We start from the raw sequence: 28,000 nt of genomic DNA on the forward strand, positions 1-28,000 counted from the left end.
GTCTATGAAAATCATGAAGACATTGTGGCCCCTATTTTCGTGAACCCAGTACGTGGCACAGATCGCAGTCAAACGTGCTCTGTGCAGTGCACCAGAGGCATGTCCAGCGCACTTTTGTTTTTTTTTTATTTCAGAAATTATTTTTAAAGTTCAGATTTGACTGTTGTAAAAAAAATAATTGCAGAGATTTTGGGAACAATAGTTGTTCATTTAATCTGTTAATGATTCAGAGGAGGACTATAGCTGTATTGGATAACAGATGCTAGTAAGAATCACTTATTTATCATTAATAATAATTATTTAGTCTTGCAGACATAAATGTCATAACCCAAAAAAAGTAAAAGGAAAGACGAGCAAAACATTAATTTGTTTGAATTTCTTTAAGCTTAAAAACTAAAAAAGAACTTCTTTAATCATAATTATTGTCCCTCTGTTGCTTCCTTTAGGGGTAATTATCTCTCCATATAAAGCTAGGAATCTCTACATGTATGTAAATTGATCCTTTGCATATCTCAACAACCATTCATCCTATCCACTTCATACCTGGCAGGTGGATTGCTGGGGAAATGAGGAAGTGCAATGTCGATGTGTGAAGTTGTCTGGATGAGCGGTTCTCGAGAAATATATAAAAATACCTTATTAATAACATTGATTTGCTGCCTCTTCTGCCCGTGGAGTCAATGAGCAGAAATATGGACAGCGCCACCCTGCCATTGCAATCCACATTGTGGTTGGAGGTGGGTTACATCCATAGTGTTAATGACTTGAAAACATTTAAGAGAATTAACTCTACTATTGCACTCTGTAATGTTACTTTGAATGAAACTTGGCATTTATGTGCAAGACTTAGTGCAAGATGTCTCAGGCACATTCAGAAATATATAAAAAATACCTCAAACAATGTTGCTTCTGCTTCTTCTTCTGCATGTGGATTCAATGAATGGAAATATAGACAGCACCATTCTGCCACTGCAACCCACATTGTGGTCAGGGATGGACTTACAAACAAACAGGCATGTTTTAAAGGGGCACTGCACTAGTGAATAACAATTCTACATAATTTGGTGGCCAAAAGGCTAGAAAGTTGGGTTGTGACTGGTAGCGCTGAGGTGCTCTTGACCAGTGGTTGTACTATACAATTTATGTTCCTGAAAGAGAGCAAATTGCTCTTACAGAAACTTTCTTGGATAATGAATGACTGAAAACAATATATACATGAACAAGATAATTCCTCTGACATGCCTGCGTGTCAATTCACACCTTAAAATTCAGAATTAAAATGAGCACAGACAAACTACCCTCCTTCAGTAGATGACTGTGTGAAAGCAGCTTTACAGACACATTCATCTGCTGAGGGGGGAATGTAGATGAGCTTCAGCTAAACGTTTCATTTGGCATCCCACAAGCTGTTTGTTTAAAAAAAACATTGCTACCAGAATACAGGTGCCATTGTGGTAAACACCTGTCACCTGTCAACAACACACAGAAGAGAAATCAGAGGGGTATTCTATCAAACTGGATAAAGAAAAAGCCTGTGTTATTGCGATAGGGCTTGTTAATTTAAGTGAGAGTTCTGTTCCATCACAGTGGCTTATATGATTTATACTCCAGAACTAGCCTGCTCCATGGCAGGCTAACTGTCAAGCTTAATTTAGCTGTGTGTCAAAGAATGTCTGACGGGCGGAGGTGATGATGAATGGACATCCTGCGAAAGAGAAAATGTGTCAAACAGATGATTGTGTAGTTGGTAATGGTAAGTTGGTTCTCCTAAGTTGCCTACACCATAATTTTAAACATACATCTGATATTATCTAGCCTACTGATAATATAGCCACAGTCAGTGATCTGAATGTTAATTTATTAACAATATAAGACAATAAGTACAAGATAGCACTGCTTTTCACTTTGCACATCCCAACTTATCCTGCCGTCCCATGGGACTGAACCGACGACCTTCCGGTCACAAGCTTGCTTATGTACTCCACGCACAAGCACAATGGAAGCTTATTCAAGCCTGGCTAGAGTTAACATTGACTAGACATGGCTAAATTGTGTTAGTGGAACGGCTTAAGCCTTAAGTGAAAGCTGACGTTAATTCAAGCAAGGCTTTTTCAAGTAAGCACAGCTTTCTTTAGCTGCATTGATGGAATACCCCTCTGCTTAAGTCTTACTGAAATGTCACATACTGGATACACTTGGAAGATGTGTCCAAACTTTTGACTGGTACTGTATGATCGGACAGTGGAATTTCAGGATTTAGGTACGGTGGCCGTGAACTGCAAATCACAACGGCAAATAACAAAACACAACAAAAAATTGCAAATCCAATTTATAAAAGAGAACACACAACAACAAATCAGAAATTACAACAGCAAAACAGAAACCACAACCAAAACGTGGTAGACTCAACAACATCAACTGCTATTGGAAAAGAAAAGTACCTGCTATTGACAAGGATTGTCGCTGATTGGACAGATGCACTGTCTGCCTTTTTAACAGGAAAAAATGCATCATATATATTAAACATAGCACAAAAAGTAAGGAAATTTGTGTTTGATAGATTATTTCTTTGTTGTAACAATGTTTCTTGGCAATAAATCTTATACCGTTGGAAAGCCTGTTCATTTTCCTTTTAAATGGTGCCACATTTGTAAGGAACATGCATTTGTGGGATGAGCAGCAGAGCTGAGTATGTGGGCTGCGCCGATGAAAAATTTGCCAAATCTTAAGTCACATTTTCATGATAAATTTTGGTAGTTTTTAACTATCTTTTAGCTGGATGAAGAATTTTAGTCGTCCAATGTCTGGATCTTAAGTTATCAGAGAAATAAACTGGGCAAATTTGGGCAGCATTAGCAGCAGTTCGGCTAACAGCCCCTCCAGGAAGTCTGGTGCTCGCCAAACATGATCGGAGAGGTTTTTTTTTTTTTTTTTTAAAAAGGTGTTTTGGAGAGGAGGAGACCTCTGCGGGTAATTCGGCTCCCGGTAAAAACATCCTGAATGATGAACACTAGAATAATCCTATCCCGGAGAAGCTGGTTGTTTAACAATGAAGACAACAACTGCCATGATCCCACACTACTTCACAACGTCATCACACTCTGTCTTTTGTTATTGTTTTGATTGAGAGACCCCTAGAGGCTGAAATTACATATTGTGTGTTTAAATTTATGTATGAGTGTTTTCTTTAATGATTTAATTCAAAGATTAGAGAGGCTGTTTTTAATAATTGTGAATGTTTCCATGTATGCAGTGATGTCACTGCAGCAAATATTGTGGGACATTTAAGCAGCAAAACTAAAAACTGGAGTTATAAACTTGACAGGACAGAGGAAACTCTCCAGAATTAAACTTTTAGCTTCTGAAATAATTTTTAGACAGCTCTGATGGAGCTCAACATTTATCAGGAGGACTGTGTGTATGTGTGTATGTGTGTGCGTGTAACAGCTGACCTTTTGGATGTGTAGAACACAAAACATTAATTACTATTAAATCCTGAACGATCCTGTTGGCATGTCTAGAGATTTAAATAATCAATGAAGTCACGCTGCTGTGCCTCATGCGTAAATGCACGCAGTGTCTCTATGCATGGGGGATCATTTAATATATTTATATTTAATAAAGTCAACAACAAAAAACCCCAACTGAAATAATGTTCCCACGGCTATGTTATTTATTTATCTATCTGTCTGTCTATCTATCCATCTATCAATCCATCCATTTATCTAGACTATGGCAAGCACAGCCAAGGACAGGGTTCTGGTAGTGGTCTATGGGGAAAATGCTTTTTGGGCCGCAAGGGGATTTTTCGCTGCAATACCGCGAGTGTTCACTGGGGAAAATTGGCTGCAAGGCTGAGTGGCGGCGCTCTATACAGCTCTTATTATACACCGTGAATGGTTCACGTAGTCCCAGCTGCATGTGTGCATGTACTAATTGATGGATCGTGTGTTGGTGGTGGCATGACAGGAGGTACAAGTTAATATAACGTTAATATAAAGTTCAAAACAGTCAGAAAAAGACTAAACTAAAACATTGTTAGTGTCGTTATGCAAAGATCAGATGTGACCTGAGTCATCAACATGGCCAAATCAGCTGCGCATTACGCAGTTTCCCTGACAGTTATTTACCTGACAATAATCAAGACGCCGTGGTCTGCTGGAGCAAAAGAGCGCAGTCTGGGGACATACACACAGACATGGCCAGTTTACATTTCATTAAAACCTGAAGGACGCACTGTTAATAGTTACCGTTATATAACCTCATCACCATGTGAAACGATCTCATCCAAGAAGGATTTCGCAATAAGAGTTTATCTAGACGCCTATTTCGAATACTTTCTCATGCTTATACTAACGTTACCTGTCATCAGTGCTGCAGCTGCTCTTTCACAAATCAGCAGCACCTCATTACATTGGCAGGAACTTGACACATTTTGTGCGTCTGGACCTTGAACTTAGATCTTCTCTTCCTTGTTTCGCAAATCAGATCAGTCAAGTCAGAGCAAACCCATAAAGGTGAGTAACAAATGTGTAACAGTTAGCAGCCGTGAGTATTACCTCCTCACATACAGTTTTATCGCGGTTTTGCAGCGCACAGCAAACACTTGTTGAACACGTAGCTGGCCAATGTCCAGTGTAACGCCAGAGCACTACGATCATTGTGGCTAACTAATATACCTTGTTATAGTGGACCTCGGGTTGGGTGCTGGGTGCTGGGATGGCGGCAGCAGAGTAGTGACACGCCGACAGACTGTTCAGTCTGGGAAGAGTCCGAGAAAACACGATACGGAGCATGATGCTTCTCCCTGAACACCAAATGCGAGAGTTGTTCAAAAGTCGTTTCCCCGCAGGCTAGGCCAAGGCTGAACAGCTAGCGTAGGAAGGCAGAGATAGACCTCCAGCCCCGCCCATATCCGGTACGTTATCGCACCACATTGAACGTTGAAACGAGGGGATTTTGTTTTGAAAATGCAGAGTTGACCTACGGCATCTTGAGCAATTCAAACCCCGCCAACATAGCTCAGACGGCGACGTCGTGTCCCCGGTCAAAAACGGTTCCAGTCGGACGCCAAAAACAGAAATATGCAACTCAAGTCATATTGCTTTTTAGCAGACGTGTGCACTTATTTGGAATACAGATATGCATGTGTAAGTGTCATTTTCTCCATATAATGAATATTTGGTCTAGTCTGATTTTGGTTTAAAAACGGCTGTGAGCGGACGGTCACAGGGTGTCGTCCTTTCCACGTTCAATAAAGGTCCACCTGGACCTCACTTCAAAAACACTTCAAACACTTCTCAAAATTTCGCTAAACAACACATCTCTGTGTGTTTTGTTTTGTATTTTTCATACAAAAACTTTTATTTTCGTTCTTATCTCGGTTGAGAGACGATTTTCCGAGAGGGAGTATAGCTGCCCATTTTTCCTTTCGAAGTGACGAGAGTTTATGTTTGTGAGTTCAGTTTTAGGTATGGTTATAGAAATGGTTATCTATTGTATGTTGTATGTATGGCAGGATGGAGAGAGAGCAGACGGTGAAGATTTGCCTCAGAAGCTTCAGTTATGGCCCAACCATTATAAGGCACCTTTACCGAACATCAGTGATAACAATACACCCGAGGCCTGCCCTGCACCACGAAGCAGTTAGTCTGGCTCTCTTTGTGTTAGCCGGCTTCACCTAACATTGTCCATCCTCGATAACCGGTATCATGAGGCTGGCTATCAAGCTGCTTTCCTATCCAGCTACGAGTGCGGTCATGTGAAAGAGGCGGGGTTGTTAATTACGAGCAACATGGTCAGAACCATGAATGAAGTATTTCATATGAAATGAGATGAAATAGTGATGCAGGAATTAACTATAGGACAGTGATATTCATTGAGGTGGAAAGAATAAAGTCACATAACTACAACAGAAGATGTAGAAACGTGAGAAATAACACTAACACTTAAAATAAGTGTGTGAATGATTATATATGTCTAGTATATTTTTTGCTTTTTGTCAGATGATAAACTATTCTGGATGCACATGACAAAGTTAAAGTGATGTCAAACTGTTTTGATACCAAAGTGGAGGAGAGGAAAGGCAGTTAATGTCTGATGAGGTCTATCTGACTCAAATGTTGCATTTATAATCATGGAGCTAATCACAGTGTGTGGATTATTTTTCTAATAAAAGTCAACAGAGGGTTTAGTTTTTATTTCCAATATCATCACAAAGTCACCTCATGTTATTCTGTGCCTCAGTGATGGAATCAGAGTGTAAAATCATAGACACTGTCAGTGTAAGAGCCGACAGTGTCTATAAATTTATAGTGAAATAATGTTGATATAATTATGATTTTAGATGAGAACATGTAGGTTATTGAAAAAATCCTTATGATCTATTGGTTTAAATGATCACAATTTTTATAATGAAGAGTAACCTTTATTCATACATGATAAAATATACAACTAAATAAAAGTTTGTGCACTAAAAAGGAATTTAAATTTAGTTTGGGAATGTGACAGCCCCTACCTAATCTACCTTAAGTGTATTCATGCTGGTGTGGTACTGAGTTATTGTTATATTCTTGTGTACGTAAAAGTATCTGGGAGAATGTGGGTGTGGCAGCCAGCAGAATTCGGAGTAACAAGGCCTGAACGTACTGGAGGCGTCTGACGCGCGCGTTTTGAAGTACACCTATTGTTTTTAATGGCCGAACACGCACTAGAAGTGTCATGACGCGCGTCAAACTGCCTTGACGCGCCTACTCCGACCTTGTTTCGATTTGTGGAGCGTCAAATTAGGACCCAGCTACCAAAACTGTTTTCTCTCCAGCCGAAAAAGAGAGCAATAGCGCAAGCCAGTTGAGCACGGGCGAGCGAGCGAGAGAGAGAGGCAGCTTGGCGGTGGTGAGCAAGGAGAGCAAGCAGTAGTGAGAACAAAACTTCTGAATGAGAGAAATAAAACGTTATATTCTGATTATTTCACGGCAGTCAGGTTTTAACGCACATAACCATCAAGTAGTCAATAAATGATTTACTGTGGACACAGACGCCCTTAGTTTCAGTTTTATTTTCCTCCTCTGCATTTCTCCTTTTCATTCATTCATTACATCCAACTAATGTTGTGTGACTGGAATAACCTTGAAGTTTGCGCGTGCATGGAGTACATAAGTGGCCCAGAACAGTCGATTGTCGAAAAGATGATACTATGTCGCAAAATGAAAAGAAAACAAGAGCGGTTTTCTTCTCAGCAGTAGAATAAACCTGCTGATGAAACTATATGAAGAATATGAAGGAGTTTTCACCAAAAAGGGCAAAACTGCTACAATTAACAAGGTGAAGGAGATGACTTGGCACAAAATTGATGACAGATTAAATGTATCTATGTAGGTGGGCAGTGATAACCTAAAGGAACGAACTTATTACTAGAAGGATGATGGTTCAAGCAGCGCTTGTTCCCGCTCATGGTTTTATCTTTATTTGTTAATAAATGAGCATTCAGATCAGTGACTGTGGTTATGTTATCACTGGGCTAGATAATATCAGATGTATATTTAAAATTATGGTGTAGGCAACTTAAGAGAACTTTCCAACATTATCATGCTCTTTGACACATTTTCTCTTTCACAGGATGTCCATTTACAAGCATCACTGAAAGTTAAAAATTAACTGGAAACTGGAGAAGGATATAAGTACAGTGGAAGCCACTTATAATGATCACGTTTGTCTGGGTCAAATATCACTAAGCACATGATTATTATAACCTTTTCTTTTTCTTTATTTGTCATGCAGAATGCCATCTAATTGACATTTGTATATTTATTAGCCTACATGAATATAAAGTTACGTAATTTTAATGACTGTTTCAAAATACAGTAAAGCTGTTTCAAACGCAGCGTGCACATTTTTGAAGCGATGAAATTTAATTAAACCCCCTCCTTTATTGTCATAGGTTTTGGAGAGACTACGTTTGTCATTGAGAGGAAATGACTCTCTGTCTCTGTCATGATTTCAGTGTCCACGCAGCAGCAGTCGCTTATCATGGTAGTAAAGTAAAAAAAAAAAAAGATTTACGTGGTTTAAAATGTTTTTCCATATGTTGTCATGTATGAAGACCCAAAATGAATACTGTAAGTGGACTGCTTGATTTCTATAGGCGACTTATTTAAACAGTGTAAATTTTGTTTATGAATGATTCTGACTGTCTAAATAGCTGATCACTGTAACTGTGATCACTATAAGCAGTTACCACTGTATACATTTAAACACAGCAGAAGGACATGGTTTGGACTTTATTTAATTTTCTTTTTGTCTTCACAGCTTGAACAAAATGAGTGAATGAATGAATACGTAACTTCAAAATAATGCTGGCACACTTTTATTTCTAAAATTATAAATGCTAAGCTTTTAAATAAAAGGGTTGTGAGTGCGAAAAGACACTTGATGGAACCGTCTTTTGAGAGTCTGTTTCCGTCCGTCGGACATTCTTTGACATGCAGCTGAGTTAAGCTGGACTGTAAGCCTGCCACGGAGCAGGCTAGTTCTGCTGACTAAGTTACCATGGTTACTGAGCTTGGACTCATATAAGCCACCGTGATAGAACGGAACTCACTTAAATTAGCGAGGCTTATCGAAATAAATCAGGCTATTAAGTTAGCCAGCTTGATAGAACACCCCCCTGTTCAACGTGCTAGTGTGTTAGTGTTTATGAAGAGGAGCAGAGGAAACGATCATCGTCAATGAAGCATACACACCTTAACACTAGATTTCACAATCTTATTTGGAAAGTATGATCGATAATATATCGTCATTTTGATAAACTACCTCAAAGAAACGAGTTTAGCGGTGAGAATGAATTATTTTTACTGTCAATCTACTATTCAATTTCCATTCCAGTAGGTGGCAGTAATGCCGGTTTGCCAACAAGGAAGAAGACGGAAACGTGCTACAATCTGGATGCTAAAGGAAGAACCTTTTCATCAATGAAGTACGTCCTTATACCATACAGTAGCTAATGTTCACTATTTACATATGCTTATTCTTAATAGTTAACTTGCTAATCAACAGTAGCGTAGAAATTAATACGTGAATTCTATAGCTCTAGCGTCAACGTTACTGTTATCTTAGCTGGTACAGTAGAGCAACTAACTAATAACGTTAGCTAGCTAGCTTCTGATGTGTTAGCTAATGCCACTTAATGCTTGTTAAAAGCCTAGCGTATTGGGTAACCGTAGTGAACAGAAGTTAATGATTAATTTCGACGTTTTCAAAAATACGGATTAAGGTAAGTGTATTAATTGATAACGTTATATCGTGGTCATGCAAATAACGTTAGGTAAATAAACATGTTTCGCAGTGCGTTAGAAATCCTACGGCCCCGCTCGGGACTGTCTGACTGTCTACACTTGTAAAACCAACAAGTTAACTAATCCTCAGCCTTGATTTTTTTCTTTCAAGTGAGTCAAAAGAAAGTTAGTAACACATATTGTCTGAAAACACTTCCAGTAAAGCACAAATCTCCCCTTTCTGTGGCTTGTCGGAGTGAGTTTAGTACGACGTCTAATTCGTGTCGTTCGAAAACAAGCAGACAAACGATACAGCGGTGATGTTTATATTTTATCAGATGTGTTTTCAAGCTGTAATTTTTGTCTTTACAGCTTTTTTTTCTCTTTACAACGTTTACAAAGACTTCAAGGATGAGGACTAATTGGTTGGTTTGGTAAATTTACGCCAGGTTAACCGTCCCACATCTATTAAAGAACAGCATACAGCCGCTTCTCTGCATTGGGAACCATCCCACGGGCCAGAAATCCCAGTGTAGACAACCAATAATGTTATTCACAGTCTAAATCACTTAAGGAAGTTAAATGCTGCGGTGTATATCATCTTAAGGCTAAATGACTGTAGGGGAGTCTTTTACTATAAAGTATGAAGTTAAGATTTACCGTATGTGTCTCACTATTCAATTGTTGTATTGTTCTGTAGATAGACTGAGACGTTGTTTGGCTGGTTTTGATCAATGCTTTTGTCGCACAGCATGGCACTCAAGTCAGGAGAGAACCGTCTGAAAGAGATGGAGGCTGAGATGGCTCTGTAAGTACAACTGTTTTAACGGGTTTTCACCCAAATCATCAAGAAAAAGTTTCCAACTTAAACCAAGTGCTACCTAGCCGTGCAGATAGTTTGCCTTTAAGAAACAGTCTCTATGAAAACTCTGGGTGGGTTACATTATGCCAACCAACCGTTTTTCTTGAGAAAAATTGTTGTTGAACTTTTTATATGTAATTTTTCAGTGGTTTGAGCAGCACAAACTAAATCCATTCAGCTCTATCATTGTATTTGGGTAATGGCCCAGCTTTGAGACACGTATATCTCAAACCCTCAGCACCTATTACCAAAACATCTGACCTGATTCTACTAGCAGCAAGTGAGAGAATGTGTTTTGAATTTGGGTGAACTGACTCTTCAATAAGAATAAAATCATTTGGATGTCACAGAATTAATGCTGAAATAAGACATTGTTGACAATCAACAGAAAGGTAATTGGCAACTATTTTGATAAAGTCAAATGTGTGTTTCAGTCTGTACCACTGTGGTATTTTCTGCAGTTGGTCTGGATTCACTGTTGACCTTATGAGACCCCCCTTTTTTCTTGTTTCGTCCATTTCCTGTCCTGTTCTAACTCTTAACCTCTGGTTGCTGTTGCTGGCCATAGTAAACACAAGTCAAAAGTCTCAGTCCTGATAGGTTCACACAGCCTGCATTATATTTCTTACATCCACCACAGATATCAGATTTAAGAACACCATCTATGGTGTAATGTTAGATTTAGAATTAACTAGGTTTCAGCCAGCACAGTGGTGCACTGTCGCCTCACAGCAAGACGGTTCTGGGTTCAAACCCACCAGCTGGCTGGGGCCTTTCTGTGTGGAGTTTGTATGTTCTCCCTGTGCCTGCTTGGGTTCTCTCTGGGTACTACAGCTTCCTCCCACAGACCAAAAACATGCAAATTAGGTTAATTGGTGACTCACCATAGGTGTGAATGTGAGTGTGAATGGTTGTCTGTCTCAGTACTGAGAGTTTTCTGTCTCTATACTGTATATATTAGCCCTGTGATTGACTTGTGATCTGTCCAGGGTGTACCCTGCCTCTCACCCAATGTCAGCTGAGATTGGGTGGATGGATAGCTTTCAACAAGCTCAGCTTTGTGTTGCAGCAGTAGTGCAGTGTTTCTGTGGTGAAAAATTGTAAGCGCTCTAAAGCTTAACTTATCAGATGCAGGTTAAGTTATTAACTTGCTGGTCTAGAATCTGATTTATGAATTAAAACCTTTCACCCAAATAGGTAAAATACAATACATATTTCATCAATACTATAATGTAGAATAGTCAGCTTGTTATACAGTAAATCAGTAGCCCTTAATGCTTTAACAAACATTCACAAACTGCTCTAGAAGAAAGTCTCATTTTCTTTCAGAGCTTACATACAGTCTGATTGTAAGTATTTGAACAGTTACACTTTTTTTTTCTTGTGGCTCTATGCTTAAGCTAGCAGTAAGTGAGAGAATGTTTTTTGAATTTGGGTGAACTGACTCTTCAATAATAATAAGATCTCTCTATGGACTGATGAAACAAAAATCAGGCTCTATCAAAATGATGGAAAGCGAAAAGTGGAGGAAAAAAAGGAACAACTCATGACCCAAAGCACAGCACCTCATCTGTTAGACATGGTGGTGGTTCTGTTATGGCTTAAGCGTATATGGCTGCCAGGGGAACTGGCACACTGGCATTTATTGATGATTTCATTGCTGACAGAAGCAACAGGATGAATTTAGAGGTGTACAGGACTATTCTATGTGCTCACATTCAGACAAATACAGCAAACTCATTGGAGTACATTTCATCATTTAGCAGGACAACCATCCTGAACATACGGCTAAAGCAACCAAAGAGCTTTTCAGGGTGAAGAGTTGGAATATCCTCGACTGGTCTAGTCAATCACCTGATCTCAATCCCGTTGAGCTGCATTCCACTTGCTGAAGATCAGACTAAAGGGAAAGAAACCCCACAACAAGCAAGAGCTGAAGGTGTCTGCAGTGAAAGCCTGGGAGAGCATCACTAGAGAGCTAGTCATTGACTGCAAAGGATTTTCCACTAAATATTAAATATGATATTGTTTGACCTCGTGGATCTGTCCAATTACATTTGTATATCCCCCACACTGTACCCCCCCCACAGAATCTCATTCTGTTAGAAACACTGTATTTGCTACTTTATTTACAATGGAATGTACTGAAGCACAGAGCCTGAAGAACAAAAAATGTGTCTAAATTGTCCAAATATCTATGTTCTGTACTATATTTGCAAAAATGTAGGCGCTAGCTGATCACAAGAAGTAAAAGTCTGCACAACATGACACATTTCCAGGTTCGGTGTGAACACAAAGATAAAAGACAAAAACAACAGTCTGTGAAATGCCTGACTTCACCATTCTCTATTCATTCCCTCATGGAAGCAATGCTCAACTTTTCTTATTTCTACTGCTTTTCACTTCTCCTTTTCCCTTTGTTTTATTAATTTTATGCATTTTTGAAATTGTTGTTGTCTCCAGGGTAAAAAACCCCAGAGGGGAATCGACTAGTAAAGGAAACTGTACATGTTCCAACCCCCAGTATAAATGTCCATCTGACTCTACACCTCTTGCTCTTGCTGTAGTTTTGAGCAGGAGGTTCTCGGTGGTCCAGTACCGGTATCAGGAAGCCCACCTCTCATGGAAGCAGTACCTGTAGCTCTGGCTGTCCCCGCTGTCCCAGCGCTTCCAGTGGTGCGACCAATTATAGGCACCAACACCTACAGACAGGTTTGTACTGTTCTAGTAGTATCTGGATAGTAATGTATTATCCCCACTGCTCACTGTAGAGTCATGAATGTAATAAAACAAATGTGGATATATCTATTAGTTAAAGGTGATCTAATTTGGCAGCTGTGGCCAAATAGTAATACGATATACAAAAATATAGCTACTGAAAGAGATGTTTTTTTCCCCCATTCTTTATGTACATTATTTACTCTGTCTTCTAGCTCTCTTGCTCTTTGTGTTATCTATCTTTTTCATGCTGTCTCTCTCTTCTTCTCTCTCAGGTCCAGCAAACATTAGAAGCCAGAGCTGCAAGTTTTGTTGGTCCTCCACCTCCAGCCTTTGTAGGACCAGGTGAACATAAACTCTCACACACATACACTGATGAGGGTTTGGCTGTAATATTCTGTAATATGTAGTAAATACTCTGTTATCATTTAAATTTAGAGGTGTAATGATACTGTCGACTCATGATGTGGTATTATTATTGTTAGGACCCCAGCACCAACAGTGTTTTTTGCTTTCATTATTGTGTGATTTCTGAACTCACATTATAGTTCTCCTCACTCTTTATTATACTTATATATACTTCTTCTTTTTCTGTCTTCTGTGCGTTTTTTTGGAACTCTTCTCCTTATATTCCAGTGATTTTGAAATCACATTTTTTGAAAATGAAATCATATTTTTTAATAGCAGTCTATGGGAGGAATGATCCAACTCAGTTGGAGTATTTGTAACTTTGAAATTCACCTGCTCAGACATACAGTACATTTGCCTACAGACCCTGTTCAAACTTAAAAATGTTCATGACACTTTAAAAGTTGTAGTCTGTGTTGTGATACCTTTTGTACTTCTGGAGTAATTTAAGTCCAAAGTAAGGACTTTCACCGCTGCTTTCAGACTTCATCACTGTGTCATGTCATCAGGCAGAGGGTAGAGCAGTGATTTTATTTTAATTTTTTGGACCAGGAAAAAAAAACTAAACCTTTTTCAGTCCCACAGTTTTAACTCTCCATGCACATATCATACCTTTTTAAAATTTTGCCATAAGCTTCCTCTATCTCAAAATGTAAACATATCCAGTAGCCATTAAAGTCTTTGAGATCTAAACCTTAAAGGTAGAGTCACAGAGGCTCTGCCCCCCAAATTCATGGATGCACATTGCCAAGGCAATGACCAAAAGAGAAATATGGCAGAATCCAGAGAGATGCTTCAGCTGTAGTTATGTCCCTCTCACATTTTATCATGAGCGGGGGGGAAAAAAATTGTCTCATGTGAGCACAGCAGTTCAACCACACTGTCCGCCTCTCTGTGGCCTCTCCTCTTCTCACTCGACCTGTGTTCAGTGTCTCTGTCTACAAAAGCAGCTGTCTGTCAGCTGCAGCATCGACGCCCCCTGCTGACTGGCTGGAATAGTGTTGTGTGGCTTGCTCCAAGTAACTGTGTTTTACAGGCCTGTTATGCAGAGCCAGGGCTGTGTATGGGCACCAGATTTTTTTTCAGCGCACACACAATAGACAGCTAATGGACTGTTAGGAGATATTCGCTGAATTTGACAAAAAGTGTATTGGATTGCTTGCTCATGGGGGAATTGTTGGGTCTCTGTAGATTAAAGAGTACGGTCTTGACCTGCTCTATGTGAAAAGTGCCCTGAGATGACTTTTGTTGTAATTTGGCGCTATTTAAATAAAAATTGATTGATTGGTTAGAATCTCTGACTCTACCTTGAATAGATAGGGAGAATGCTGTCACGCTCTCATTGACTGCAATACAATCTACAGGCTGTGTGCCTCCTCACTCTCCCATTTCTTAAAGTGTAATTTCACCCTTTAGGTCTGATCGTAACTCTACCCACTGCATAATGTTGAAAAAATGCTATAAAGTGTGCAAGGGGCTGAGGGGGGGAGCCCTTTGCTTATTAAGGTTACAATAAGCAATTATAAGCCCTTTGCTTATAATTGGTTCAAATACAACAGGGCATTTCCACTGTTCGGTGGTCAGGCCCTAATAATAATGAGAGCAAGCCAAACAGTGCAACAACATTTAAACAAGCCAGAAGTCATTTTTTAAGAAACCAATCTGTGTTTAACTTGGGTTATTTTCACATGAAGTACTTTCACATGAAGTCTTAGCTTCAGGAGCTACACTGCTGCTCTGCAGCAGACTGCACCATTTTAAAACAAGATTTTACCAGCTGATAACTGCAGGAACAGACAGCAGGCAAGTTAACAGACGGAGAGATTTCCTCCAGCAGGTCAGTGCTCCTGTAAGCTGCTGTTAGCTAAAAATCTTAATCAGCATATATTTGAAAATGAGCATGGATGGTTTCACAGACTAACACTCAAGTGTGGGGGCTGGGGAACGTGGGAGTTACCATTCATATAAATTCCATGACGTAGAGAGCTACCAAACGGTCAACTCTGTCAGCACTGGCCCTGCCTTTTCTGGGCTGATTTTAAAAAGCAGATGACAGGTTGAACCATTTTCAACCCATGAAATGCCTTTTTTTAAAAATAAATTTGGTGTCAATGTCAATATTAACACCAGAATTAATGCATTTCATTACAGTCATATAATTTAGTTTACAGTTCAAAAAACACATTTAAGTGTGCAGTACCCCTTTAAATTTACAGATTCTCTCTTCCTTCAAACACTATGTAGACATGCATCCTCATGGTCAGCCAATCCTGCTGCCACTAATACTATACAAAGTGCTGAGCTAGAGGCTTCATTACAATAATTTTAGAAAATGTGAACTTGATCCTCTGACCTTAAGGCTGCATTCAGACCAAATTTGACAATGTGGCACTACTGTGGAGGTGTGGGTGTGTCACTACAAGGCCAATTGTATGACATATCTGATTGTAGCACAAGTAAAAATACTTACCAGAAATTACGACAACAACGATTTACATCTTTGTACTCCCCTATGGCAGGGTTGCACAACTCTGGAAAGGTCATCACGGCCGCAATGAGTCTATTTCATCTTCACAGTTGCTCAGTAAACAGTGAAATGCTACATGGTAAACAAAGTCCTTCCCATGGGCATCTTTGGTTTGATCGCTGGCTCACGTGATTTGCCAATCACTCTGGTCACCACTGCAAACAAGTGATTATTGCTTTGCTAAAAGCAAAGGGGTTCATGTTGTGCTACCTTTGCTAATGATATACACCAGCCGCAGTCGTGGGAGAAATGCAAAAAAATACATCACATTGATGTACCAATGGTTAACGGTCAAGTTGAACTATGGAATCATACATGTGCCTGACAGTTTGTGTTAATCTGTCAGTCTGAGTCCTAACCTATTGGAGTTTGTAAAAAATGATAGTTAATAATAATGGAACAGCAGTCTCCCTTCCCAACTAAACCAGGTCTCAGTGTGTTGTGGTGTTAGAAATGCTAGAAACGTTGGCTAGAAGTGAGTCATATGAATTCTAAACATTTGCTAAAGATTTTAAACAAATGTATTACTGTGATCTTTATATACACCCACCCCCTTCTTTACCCTCAGATGTTTCATTCACAGTTACTATGTTACTTATGTCTGTCCTAGTCCCTCCATTACGTCCTCCCCCTCCTCCCATGATGAGACCAGCCTTCGTCCCCCATATTCTGCAGAGACCCGGTAAGGTTAACACTAGACAGTAATGTCATGGTAATAAAAATAATTGCTAATTTATAGAGCACTTTTCAAGCAAGCACTTTTCCCTACTTTGGGATAGGATATCATATAAGCAGCATTAAAACAGACAAATGCTGTAAATCTGGAAGCTGGAAGAAAGCTGAAAACCATTACAAAAATAAACAAGAAGTAAATGCATAATCAAAAATAACGAATACAAAATTAGCCATACAAAAATCCAAGTTACAGTAACAAAAGACTAACAGTTAAGAACAGACACTGTTTGCTGACTCATGCTTAGTAGAAGGCTGTGCTAGAGCTGAGGATCCAGTAAAAACAGCTTGATCACAGTTACTGTAGTTTTAACAGTTAAAAGACCCCTATTGGCAAACCTGAGACGCCTAGGATAATAAGGGCTTATTGTTGTATTATTTTCATGCTTCTGCCCAAAACCTGATTAAATGCACAATGTGTGCACGTGTGCAATGTTCAGTGGATTTTCAGTTGCTGATAATCAGCAAGTCTATAATTGGTCCCAGCCCTACATGGAAATAATATTTTCATGGAAATTGACTTCTCAATTTTTGGGTTTATTATGACTCAATTTGTAAGATGAATTTACTCTTATCTGCTCTACCTGCTTGAATCTCTGCCTTCATTCACAAAATGGGGTTCATGTACTGTATGTGTGAATATCTTAACACTGTGTACACTGTGTTGATAGGTGGTCAGAGGCTGCAGATAATGCGTGGTCCTCCAATAGCACCTCCTCTGCCTCGGCCTCCTCCACCTCCTCCCATGATGCTCCCTCCTTCACTACACGGCCAGACACCTCAAGGTGCATCTCAGCCTATCCAGCACATGGCTGCTGGACCTCAGGTCAGAGTCAAGGAATCAAACCATGTTGGCACAACATTCACCTAGAGGTGGTGAGCCACTGCATTGATTTTTTACCTTGTTCAGAACTTGTCTCTGTGTTGGTTGGTGTGTCTCACTCAGGTCAGTGATATGGTCTCAATGGTGTCAGCCTCGACCACAAGACAGGGAGCCTCGCCTACCGTCAAACCAACACCATCAATCATCCAGGCAGCACCAACAGTGTACTCTGCTCCCCCTGCCCCTGTTGGACATAAAAGAAATGATGTCAGAGCTCAGAGACAAGCCAGAATGGTATTTGCACTATCACTGATATCTTACAAAATAATGTCTAGGTGAGCTGCTACAAGTATTCTGCTCTGAGTGCTGGCTGTGTGCTTATCTGTTTGTTCAGTTAATTTGGGCCTGAGCACAAAAGTGCCAGGGGCCCAACTTGCTTTACAAGTAGCATAGCTCCTTCAAGGAATAGCTCAGTGTGTAGCAAGTGTGCAGTTGAGAGAGAGTGTGTGTGTGTGATGGTGAGGCTGCAGCGACCGGAGCAGAGAATATGAAGTTAGCAGCTGTGAACAGTGCAGTGTTTGTACAGTTTAGGCTATTTGTCAGTGAATACATGCAACAACTCCTCAAGACCCATGCCAAGTTCCCATGTCTTGCTTGTTTCTGCCTTAGAACAAGAGCTGAGAAGTGAGAGCAGCTGTTCGCTATGTGTGTTTACAGCAGAGAGCAGGAGGGAGGGCTGACGTCTCACTCAGCTAAGCTGAGCTGAGACTCTGCTGCTGTTGCAGATGGTTACTGAGCAGACACTTTCAGTTTATAATTGTAGCGTCCGTTGTCCGACTACTGATAACATGATTTTTATTTGATGAACGTGACGTGAAAATGAACTAAATGGGTTTTGTTTCTACAAAAAAAAGCAAAACAACAATGGGCAAGTAATGCAATGGGTATATAACACAGTAAGATGTTTTGTTCCATCAAGGAGCTACTTTTATTTAAGGGCTACTTTTATGTTGTATTATGTTTGTAAAAGTAATGTGCTTTAGAAATAAACACTAAACACACTAAAAGAAAAAAAAAGACTTTTATGCTAACTCTGTTATGTATTAGTAATGTGGGAGTGGTAGGTCAGTGTGTGTTACTGAATGTATGTATGAAGGCATGGTGCTGTTGAAGCATCATTGTCTGAGTGTGTCTGATGTGGATCCCTCAGGAGGAACTGGCAGCACGGGTTGCAGAGCAGCAGGCAGCAGTGATGGCAGCAGGTCTACTGGACAAGAAGGAGAGTGAAGACAGCAGTGCCGTCATTGGACCCAGCATGCCTGAGCATGAGCCCCCCCACACTGAGGTACATTTAAAACCAGCAGTCTGCTTTCTGCTATTAAAGAGAAACTATGTAACTTTTTTCTCATAAAAAAAGAAAGTTAGATTTCTAAGCAACAAAAATAATGTACCAAACCGACCCTTACTCTCATTTTGGCGGCTAAATCCTACTTTTTCTAAAGTAAAGTTTACAACCATTTTTCCAGATGTGCCATCTGACAGTACATTTGTATCTCTGTTCCCAAGCAGTGGTTTACACCTTCTGGTGTAAACAAAGGTTCCAATGTAAAAGCAAAAACAATGACACACTCCATAGCAGTAAGTGATGGTAGTGAGTCACTTCGTAGTTTACCAGCCACCATAAAACAGAAAAAGAAGTGATCTCAACAAACAAATCTGGGCAAATACAGCAGCCACCATCAACTGGAGCGCAAGGGATAGAGAAGAGTGTAAGAGCAGAGTCATTTTGTAGGTTCATTACCACAAGCAATGGGCAACACATTTTATATGTATTTATGAAAAATATCAATTATAGCTGCTTTATTGTATTTATATTGAATTCATTTAACTGATTTTTTTCCCCGATTCATACAGTATACATACATACAATAATAAAAACTGAGTACACCCCCGGTCAGTATTACTAAAATGTTAAGTAATTACAAATCCTGTCCATTTAATACACTCTAATTTGTTTTTAGGCAAAACCCAGGAAGAATTAAGCCAATTAAGTAAAAAAAAAGAATATTTTACTAATTAAACTATAATGAAAGGTCCACATTTAAGAACAAACTGCAACAAAAGTCAACACACGCTTCATTAGTGAGACTCCACCCACTAGTGTATGCCCACCTTTATTTTTGATGACAGATTTGATCCTCGTGGGTATGGATGATACTAGTCTTGCACAAATCTGTGGAGAGATGTTCTGCCATTCTTTACAGATGATTCTGTTCAGTTGCTCTTTGCTGGAGGGGCACATCAGGGAACATACTTGGCCAGGTCATAGTTTTGACTTTTTTGTTCTTTGAAAACTCTTGTGTGATTTTTGCAGTGTGTTTGCCATCTCCCCTACACCTTTTGCACTCATGCAGTCACTGCCACATCTGTATTTCACGGTCGGCACTATGCAGGCACTATGATAGTCCTGGCCAGGTCCACGTCAAACATGCTGGACCCATCTGATCCAAACAAATTTGTTTCGGTTTCATCTGACTTCATGTTCTTTGGCAAAGTTTAATCTTGATGTTTTGAGCCATTTTGTGAGCAATGGTTTCCTTCTTGGATGTCATCCGTAGGTTGACTTCAAGCAATGTCCTTCGCAATGGATTAGCTAATGTAAGCACTTTTTCCAGCAGATCTCTGCCAAACCACCATACCGTTACTAAGCTGGTTAAAACACCCATCGGTTCGATTCCTCCTGTCTTTATGTTGAAGTGTCCTTGGGCAAGATACTGAACCCCAAATTGCTCCTGATGGCTATTCAATCAGTGTGTGAATGTGTGTGAATGATTAGATTCCTCTGACGGGCAGGTTGGGACCTTGCATGGAAGCCCCTGTACCCATTCAGCGTATGAATGTGTGTGAATGTGACTCGTAGTGTAAAGAGCGCTTTGAGTGGTCGAAAGACTAGAAAGGCACTATACAAGTACAGTCTATTTACCATTTACCATGGAATCATGGATATGAGTCATAGCTTTAAACTTGGGATTTACACATACAAATTAATTCTGTGTGAACTTTTTTCACCCATTAACAGATGTGTAACTGCAAATCTGATGTGTTACTGCAAACCTTTGATGTGTAAACTTGCACACAACTTTTGTGCAAATCTTCTTTATGCACTCACACATTGGAAATGATATGTGCAAATCTTTTTACATTTGTTTACAGCTAGGCCTATATATCTCCTTACAGATTTAAAAAAAACTTTGAATGTATAATACAATATGTTTTCACATGCTCAGATATGGTGATACATAGCTACAGTACTTATCACCCTATTTTGTTTCCATAGCTCTGCTGCAAATGGTGTGATCTAAGTTTTTACTCTGTTAAATTGCCAATTGTTGCTGAATTTGAAACTTGACACACTATAACTAACTGAAGTCTTAATACACTGAAAAATTATTTAATGACTTTTCTATGAACAGTGTCTTTTTCTTGTCAGCACAATACAATAAATAATAAATATAAATAAAAATAAATAAAATTATTATTACTTTTCACCTCCAAGAATATGTAGGTCCTATCCTATGACATGTATGTGTGTGTGTTCCAGCCTGTGGAAAGTGCTACAGAGGACAAAAAGAAAGCAAAGGTGGAGAAAGTGAAGAAGTGTATCCGTACTGCAGCAGGGACCAGCTGGGAAGACCCCAGTCTGTTGGAGTGGGACACAGGTACAAACTGCTTCCTCTCACCCTTAATACAGATAAAGATTGTGTAAGATAAACTATTATATGCTTTTTGGAAATGGTAAATGCTGCACTTGTGCAGAATTCCCTCAGAAACTTCATGTACTGTGTGGCCAGTAGCTTTAGCTGTCTATGCTAAGTAAAGCATGTCATTCTTGTTGCTATATGTTTGAGATATTGACATGTTTCCACCTCTAATGGCTCTTAAAGCTTACATACTAGCTGAAAATGAGTCAGGTGGATGAGGTTGAATGCAGCTAACTTTCTTGATTAATGTGACTGATGTTTCATGTATATTAGCATTGCTGTGTTTAAAGGAAAGAAATTTGTGCTCATCTTTATACCTTGTTCCCCAAATTACAAATGTTGTCAGATCTATTAATGTGCTAGTGGAGTACAATACTTTATAGTTATATTTAGTTATAAATATAAATGACCAGTAAGTAATTAAATCCATCATCCAAGGGTCTTAAAAATGCTACAAACAATGCAAATGAGATTTAAGTTTTGTTTTGTTGTGTTTTAGGGCAAATATGTAAATTACTGTTTTAATGTAACTGAGACCGGAATGAGTTGAACCAACAGTGGGCATTCAGTCGCAGGGCAAGGGCAGCTAGTTTCAGCTTTTACTACAGGTGCTAGCATGGGTGGTAGCTAGAGGCAACATCATCTATGTGTTGATGAGACAAACCACTGAACCTGCCTTAGCAATGGGCATGAAGAACTTTAAGGTGTATTGCCTGGCATTAATTACAGGCTTTTTTCAGTGTGCATTTCTCTGTGATGCAGCTTGTACAGACACATCTCATGTTGCAATGTTGGGTCACTGGGAGAGATAATGTTCCACACTTTAACAGAATAAACAGAGACATTTGGATTTCTTCTCTCTGACAACTGACTGACTGGCCTCACGTGAAATTTTTGTTATCCTTTGGTTTGCCAGTGCCATAATAGACTACCGACTCAGTCTTTGATTTCGGAGCAGATATACTCTCTTTCGTTGGAGCGGCCCACTTTTCTTTCTGATGGCGTTGGGCCATCTTTTGATGAAAATCTCTGGCCTTTGCTTTGACCTTCAACTACTCAGCAAAGTTGTAAGAGTTGAGGCTGTTCATTTGAAATTGGCCATGTGCTCTACAAAATTGTCCCTTGAGTACCTAGGAAACTTACTTGCCTGTCCACATGTTTAGTAGACATTATCTCCATCACATTTGGACCTTCGAGTGCTGTTAGCATTCCCACAAGCAGGTCTGCAATGCTTTAGAATCACCAGGCTTCATGTCTGGGGTGTTTAAGATTGTGGCTATTTTGCTCTGTGCAACCTATTACTCTCACTGCAGGGACTGCATTGCCATGGTGTGTGGCTGTGGATAGCGTCGATATGCATGTGCTATCAACCGTACTTTGTTCAATATGAACTGCTCCATGAGAACTCCGTGAGAATACTTATAGATATGTTCTGAGAGTTCAGGGTGTGGCTGCCACCCAGCTGTCATGCTCTAGTTTAGGAAGCTCAGGAACTGGGACAGGTTGTGGGAGAGGAGGTGGTAGCCTTGGTGTTATAGTTGGTGTCATCCCCAGCCCATACTGGGGGACTGAGAAGGCTATGGCACTGGAGCTGATTGATAACTTAGCTGATGAACTGGTGTTGGTTTTTATGTTGGCACTTGAGAAAGCTGATATGTTGGCTGGATTGGTGTACTATAAATGGGCTGATAAACTTACTTACTGACTGTGATTGGAGTGGACTAATATCCTAGCTGTGGTGCTACGCTTGGAGATGTAGTTGGTGAGCTGGCTGAACTGCATTGGGATTAACTAGCTGAGATCCTGGCTGTGGTAATGCAATATTTGCCAGGTAATGTGAATTAATTCGACCGAACTGCAACCCATATAGCATGATGTGAAAAAACTGAACGCTTGCATTCAATAACATTTAATGTGTAATACATGCTATATTTAACTCACAACATAAATGGCAACATTATTTTACTAACTAGCTTTTGTCCATAAGGTGACCATTCTTTTGCAATTGCAAGCCTTTAAACAATACCAGTCTAACATCACATTCTTCCTGCAATGGTATTCATTTATCAGCAACATATCGAATGCTAACTTATTTTAACAGCTGTAGTAACGCATCACATGTCAAATCACAGACAACAGTAGAGTTTTCCAATAGTTTTGGAAAACCCAGTGGTTAAGATGCATGCCACATAACTGCAACGTCAACAGTTTGATACAGGCAGTGGACCTTTGTCACATGTCACCTCCTAGTCTCTCTCCCCCTTGTTTCCTGTCTACTCTCTACTGCCACTATAATAAAGGCCTAAAAATGCACCAAACTATATTTTTTTCAAAAAAAGAAAGAAACACAAGTCTATCATCTCCATCAGGAACAAGTGCAGCTCTCTTTTTGATGAGAACAGCCGCTCAGAGCGCACAGAGGTTTCCAGTACACATAGGTATTTACAGGTCAGCATTGAGAAATGTGGTTATCTGTTGTACCTTGTATTTCTCCACCAAAGCAGTGGGTTTCTGTCTGCACAGAGAGGGGTTTCTTTCATGTAAGCTTGCATCTCCTGAATTGCATCCCTGTTTGAGAAGTCACTCGATTCGTTCGTCCCCTAACTAGTTTCCCATCGCACCTAGGGCAGCTGTCTTTTCTTCCTATTGTGTATATGTACAGTCATAGCGGGAATCTTTCTTGTTTTCCTTTATCTCTTATGATAAGCTCTCACTGATTAGTTTTCTCTGTTCAGATGAAATATGGACTAAGTGAGAGCATTGGAAGGTCAGGAAGGCTGCTTTATTGAAAAGCTTTCATTCGCTGCTGTCTTCACTGTAGCGCATTTTCAAATTTGCCATCATCCTGGCTGTAAAAATAAATTTAGCCCTACATCACATGCTATTTGGCTTTTTAAAATCCCTAATATTGATCTTTCTAATCTTGATAATTCGAGATATCAGTATTTTAGTTGTCAAATACATGTTGTAATTTATAGGCTTGGGTTTAATATTTAATAATATAATATAATAGGTGGTATTCCATCTGGTGACGCAGTCGTTTATTAGTCTTTCCTTTTTTAAATCTAACCAGCTGTCTGATGGAGACCTTCCAAAATGAGCTGCAGTTTGCTTTAGTCTGGAAAGGGCCCTATCAATGGCTTACACCTCAAGCCCCTTACACACGGCCAGGTTTAGCGTGTAGGCCAAAAAGGGTACATAGTTCAGGGCATTGTCTGTGGTGACGGCTACAACTGGAAATATCAAATTCATCCAGCGTGTTGCCATGCTTTCTGCAATATGGACAGCTGTATGGCTTCCTCTCATCTCCATAGTACACAGAACATATTAAGTCGGAAATACAGTGAGCTGTGACTGTCGCACACAATAAGAGAGAGTGTCTTATCCTTCAATATAATCTTTGTTTTCCCATGTGATGTCATACTACTAAATAACTTGAGATTGTGGTGCGACTTGGAATTTTACACCGTAGCTCCAGTTCATCATAAGAATGAACAATACCAATGGACCGCATATCCTTGCATATCATATAGATCTTGCTATTTTATGAGTGATGGCATTTTTACGAACTTCTGGCTAGGGTCCTTCTGAAGCTGAGTGTGGCGAATAGTAGGCAGTCAGACAAGATTGTATAGTTGACACTGCTCCACTCGTCCGGTACCTCTGCTGCCTCACTAGGGTGGCAAGCTAGCAGGTGAGTCCTAGAATATATTATTGTTGAAGAGTAAGGAAGATAGGTCATGCAATAGGTCAAGCTGATACTGAATTTTGTGCTGCTGGATCACAACTCTGTGGCGCTTATAGACTGTAAATTATGAATTCGAACAGGTTATTGCAGTTTGAAAAGTGACAGCCCTAGTGTGGATGATATTATCCCTCAGGGAGCTTGAAAGTACATTGGTGGAGCAGGTGCAGTTTGTGTGTACATTGAGGATCCAGGTGCTGAGAACAAGGATATGGACTGAGGAGTAGATACTGTGGACAACTGAGGCACTGGATTTATAGAAGCAGTAGACGGAGGTCAGTAGGCTGACTGAGGCACAAAAGCGGCTGGCTGGGTTGCTGAATAACTAAGAGCTCCAGGTGCTGGAAGGACTGTTGGCTGCTCTTAACTAGAGGTAGCTGGTGGTGAAACAGACTGTTGCATAGTGGTAGCAGCTGCCATTAATGTAAATGAAATGGTTGGACGTAAGGCTTGTGTCAATGTCTTGTAAGTTGACGTCACACCAAGATGTGCAGTGGGCTGTGAGGTTGTCACGTGGCCAAAAGCATAGTTAACCTGTGGTAGGCACACATACAGTACCAGTGAAAAGTATGGACACACCTTCTCAATAAGGGGTTTTCTTTATTTTTACTATTTTCTACATCTAGAACAATACTGAAGACATAATCAAAATTGTGAAATAACACACGGAATCATGTGGTAAACAAAAAAGTGTAAACAAACCAAAATATGTTTAGATTCCTTAAAAGTAGCCGCCTTTTGCCTTGATGACAGCTTTGCACACTGTTGGTATTCTCTGAAGGTAAGGATGAAGGTAACATAGTCTGACTGTTTGACACTGTTCTTTTCATGTTTGTGTAAATCCTATTTTCTCTCTGTGTTGCAGATGATTTCCGTATATTCTGCGGTGATCTTGGTAATGAGGTCAATGATGACATACTTGCCAGAGCCTTCAGCAGATACCCATCTTTCCTCAAAGCCAAGGTTGGTTAAAAGTTTAAAAATTAAATTTTAAAAATAATGGAATTTACTTGTTTTCTCCATAGAAATGAATTCTGGCCTCGCAACCCTCTGTGAAGCTTTGGCAACCCCTAGTGGGGATTGAGAACATGTGACATTGCTCATTAATGACATTTTCTGCTTCTGGGTTTCCATATAATCCTGGCTAATCTCAGACATTCTGTATCTCACAATAATGGATAAGAGTTCAGGTAAATTATTTTATAGTACATCAATAAATGCCATAGGCAATACAATTATATAATAACCCAGTTATGTAATTAGCCCAGAAGCTAATGTCAATTTTGTTAATGAAAACTATGACTAAATATGTTAACTAATATAGTCCCCCGTTACATCAGCAGGTGTACAACACTAATTCTGACTATATCAACATGCAACATTGTTGATGAAAAAGACAAGGCTAAAATGTAGTTTAAAAAATAAAAATTGTACACGCTCTGTCTGCACTGGAGGCGTTCAGGTAATAGTTTTAAAGAGAGTATTGGGCCCCAGTTGTTGAATCATGTTGGTTCAAAATAAATATACAAATCAGAACATGTTCCATGTCTTGATGCATTCCTTAAATTGATACCATCAGACCAGGCCACTTTCTGTAAAGCTGCATTCTTAAGCATTCAACCTGTATTTTTTATCAGATCTTGTAAAATAAGTTTGACTAAAATGACAAAAAAATTTAAATGTCAAGTTTGCATCGACTAAAACTATACAAAAATAGTTACAATTTTCCTCGACTAGGATGAGACTAAAATGCCCAGACTTTTAGTTGACTAAAACTTAACTAAAAAATACAGGATGAGGTTGACTAAATATGGTAAGAACTAAGGACATTTGACACATTTGACTAAGACTAAATAAATAAAAAAAAAAAAAAAGCTGACAAAATTAACATTACCAGAAGCAAAATGAATTAAAATCAAATATCTACAACCATGTGACAGCACACAGCAGTATTTGGGTAATGCTTAATGTGTTAACAGAGGAGTGATTTAACTATGTCAAACCTTTTCAAGGGACGGTAGAAAAAGGCTTCCTGGTTCAGTGAAAATACTTTTTTGCATTCATAAAAACTAACATGAACAATAATTAAATATTTATTGAATTCATAATGAATGTCCCTTTCAATACACAGTGGACACTGCTTAAGAGTTCTGTCATGACAATTTGACATCATCCAAGGACATATCCCATCATACACATGTCATGGAGGTTTGACAAAAACAAATCTGAACTCCAGGTCCGCTTAGCAAATGGACTTTGAGTACCTGTTAAATGATCAGTGAGCAATGCATCTTATCTTACTGGTTCACAGTTGTGTGTTTTGGACAAATGAAATCATCACATGAATTGTTATCATCAGGTGGTGAGAGACAAACGTACAGGAAAGACAAAGGGCTATGGCTTCGTCAGCTTCAAAGATCCAAATGATTACGTCAGAGCCATGAGAGAGATGAACGGTCAGTCTCTTTAAAGACACACACAACCTTTTTCACCTGGCTGCTTTTTCAACATTTACATGAGTTGTATTTGCTAAGGGGTCATTTTGATGGTGGTATTTGTTACATTTTATAATAGGAGGGTCCTTGATGTAGAAATCAAATTGGTCACTTCCAATTTTAACTAATAGCCTTTGGTTCTGCCAGTCTGTAGATATCCATCCATCCTTTGTTCTTATATTCATGTCTTTGACAGGGTGTACATTTGATGTAAAAAAAAAAAAAAAAAAAAAAAAAACCAAAACAAAACAGTGTAGACAGCAGCACAATCCTGTCACTCTGATTAATAACTGCAGACTCTGTGTATCCCTTTCACTCTGTGCTTGTCCAGGTAAATATGTTGGCAGTCGTCCCATCAAACTGAGGAAGAGCATGTGGAAGGACCGTAACATAGACGTTGTTCGCAAGAAACAGAAAGAGAAGAAGAAACTGGGTCTCAGATAGTGTGTGTGTGTATGTGTGACTGTGTTATGCTCCCCAGTGGACAGACAGCAAGTGTGAAAGTATAATGACTTAATTTGTTCTGTCCAGTCAGGAGATTCACTAAGATGTATAGGTGTTAACTTTTTTTTCCTTTCTCAAATAAAACAAACATATTTCTAAGTTGTTCTAAGATATGGTTACTGTTCATTTTACTGGATTTGTTTTGGTTTTTTT

The 28,000-nt window shown here is 39.4% G+C and overlaps 2 protein-coding genes across 4 annotated transcripts in view; one reads left to right on the forward strand and one right to left on the reverse strand.

The window, feature by feature from the left end:
- Positions 1-4,894, reverse strand: part of LOC122987342 (aldehyde dehydrogenase, mitochondrial-like) — a 43,230-nt gene extending 38,336 nt beyond the window's left edge. For both annotated transcript variants that reach the window (XM_044359166.1, XM_044359165.1), the window contains exon 1: positions 4,680-4,894. In XM_044359166.1, the coding sequence (XP_044215101.1) occupies positions 4,680-4,796 (117 nt within the window). In that variant the 5' untranslated portion in view covers positions 4,797-4,894. The remainder of the gene's footprint in view (positions 1-4,679) is intronic.
- A 237-nt stretch (positions 4,895-5,131) lies between these two features.
- Positions 5,132-27,946, forward strand: rbm42 (RNA binding motif protein 42). 2 transcript variants are annotated; one of them, XM_044359169.1, is made up of 13 exons: positions 5,132-5,150; positions 8,884-8,974; positions 10,024-10,080; positions 12,702-12,846; positions 13,128-13,197; positions 16,398-16,469; positions 17,191-17,345; positions 17,466-17,636; positions 18,553-18,687; positions 20,944-21,061; positions 25,714-25,811; positions 27,208-27,304; positions 27,675-27,946. In XM_044359169.1, the coding sequence occupies exons 1-13, from the start codon at positions 5,147-5,149 to the stop codon at positions 27,785-27,787; spliced, it is 1,326 nt and encodes a 441-aa protein (XP_044215104.1). In that variant the 5' UTR covers positions 5,132-5,146; the 3' UTR covers positions 27,788-27,946. The 2 variants fall into 2 exon arrangements, with proteins under 2 accessions (XP_044215104.1, XP_044215105.1); XM_044359170.1 differs by lacking the exon at positions 5,132-5,150 and having other exon boundaries at positions 8,966-9,271.
- Positions 27,947-28,000: the final 54 nt, after the last annotated feature.

This window comes from Thunnus albacares, chromosome 8 (genome assembly GCF_914725855.1).
Source record: "Thunnus albacares chromosome 8, fThuAlb1.1, whole genome shotgun sequence".
Lineage (NCBI taxonomy): Eukaryota > Metazoa > Chordata > Actinopteri > Scombriformes > Scombridae > Thunnus > Thunnus albacares.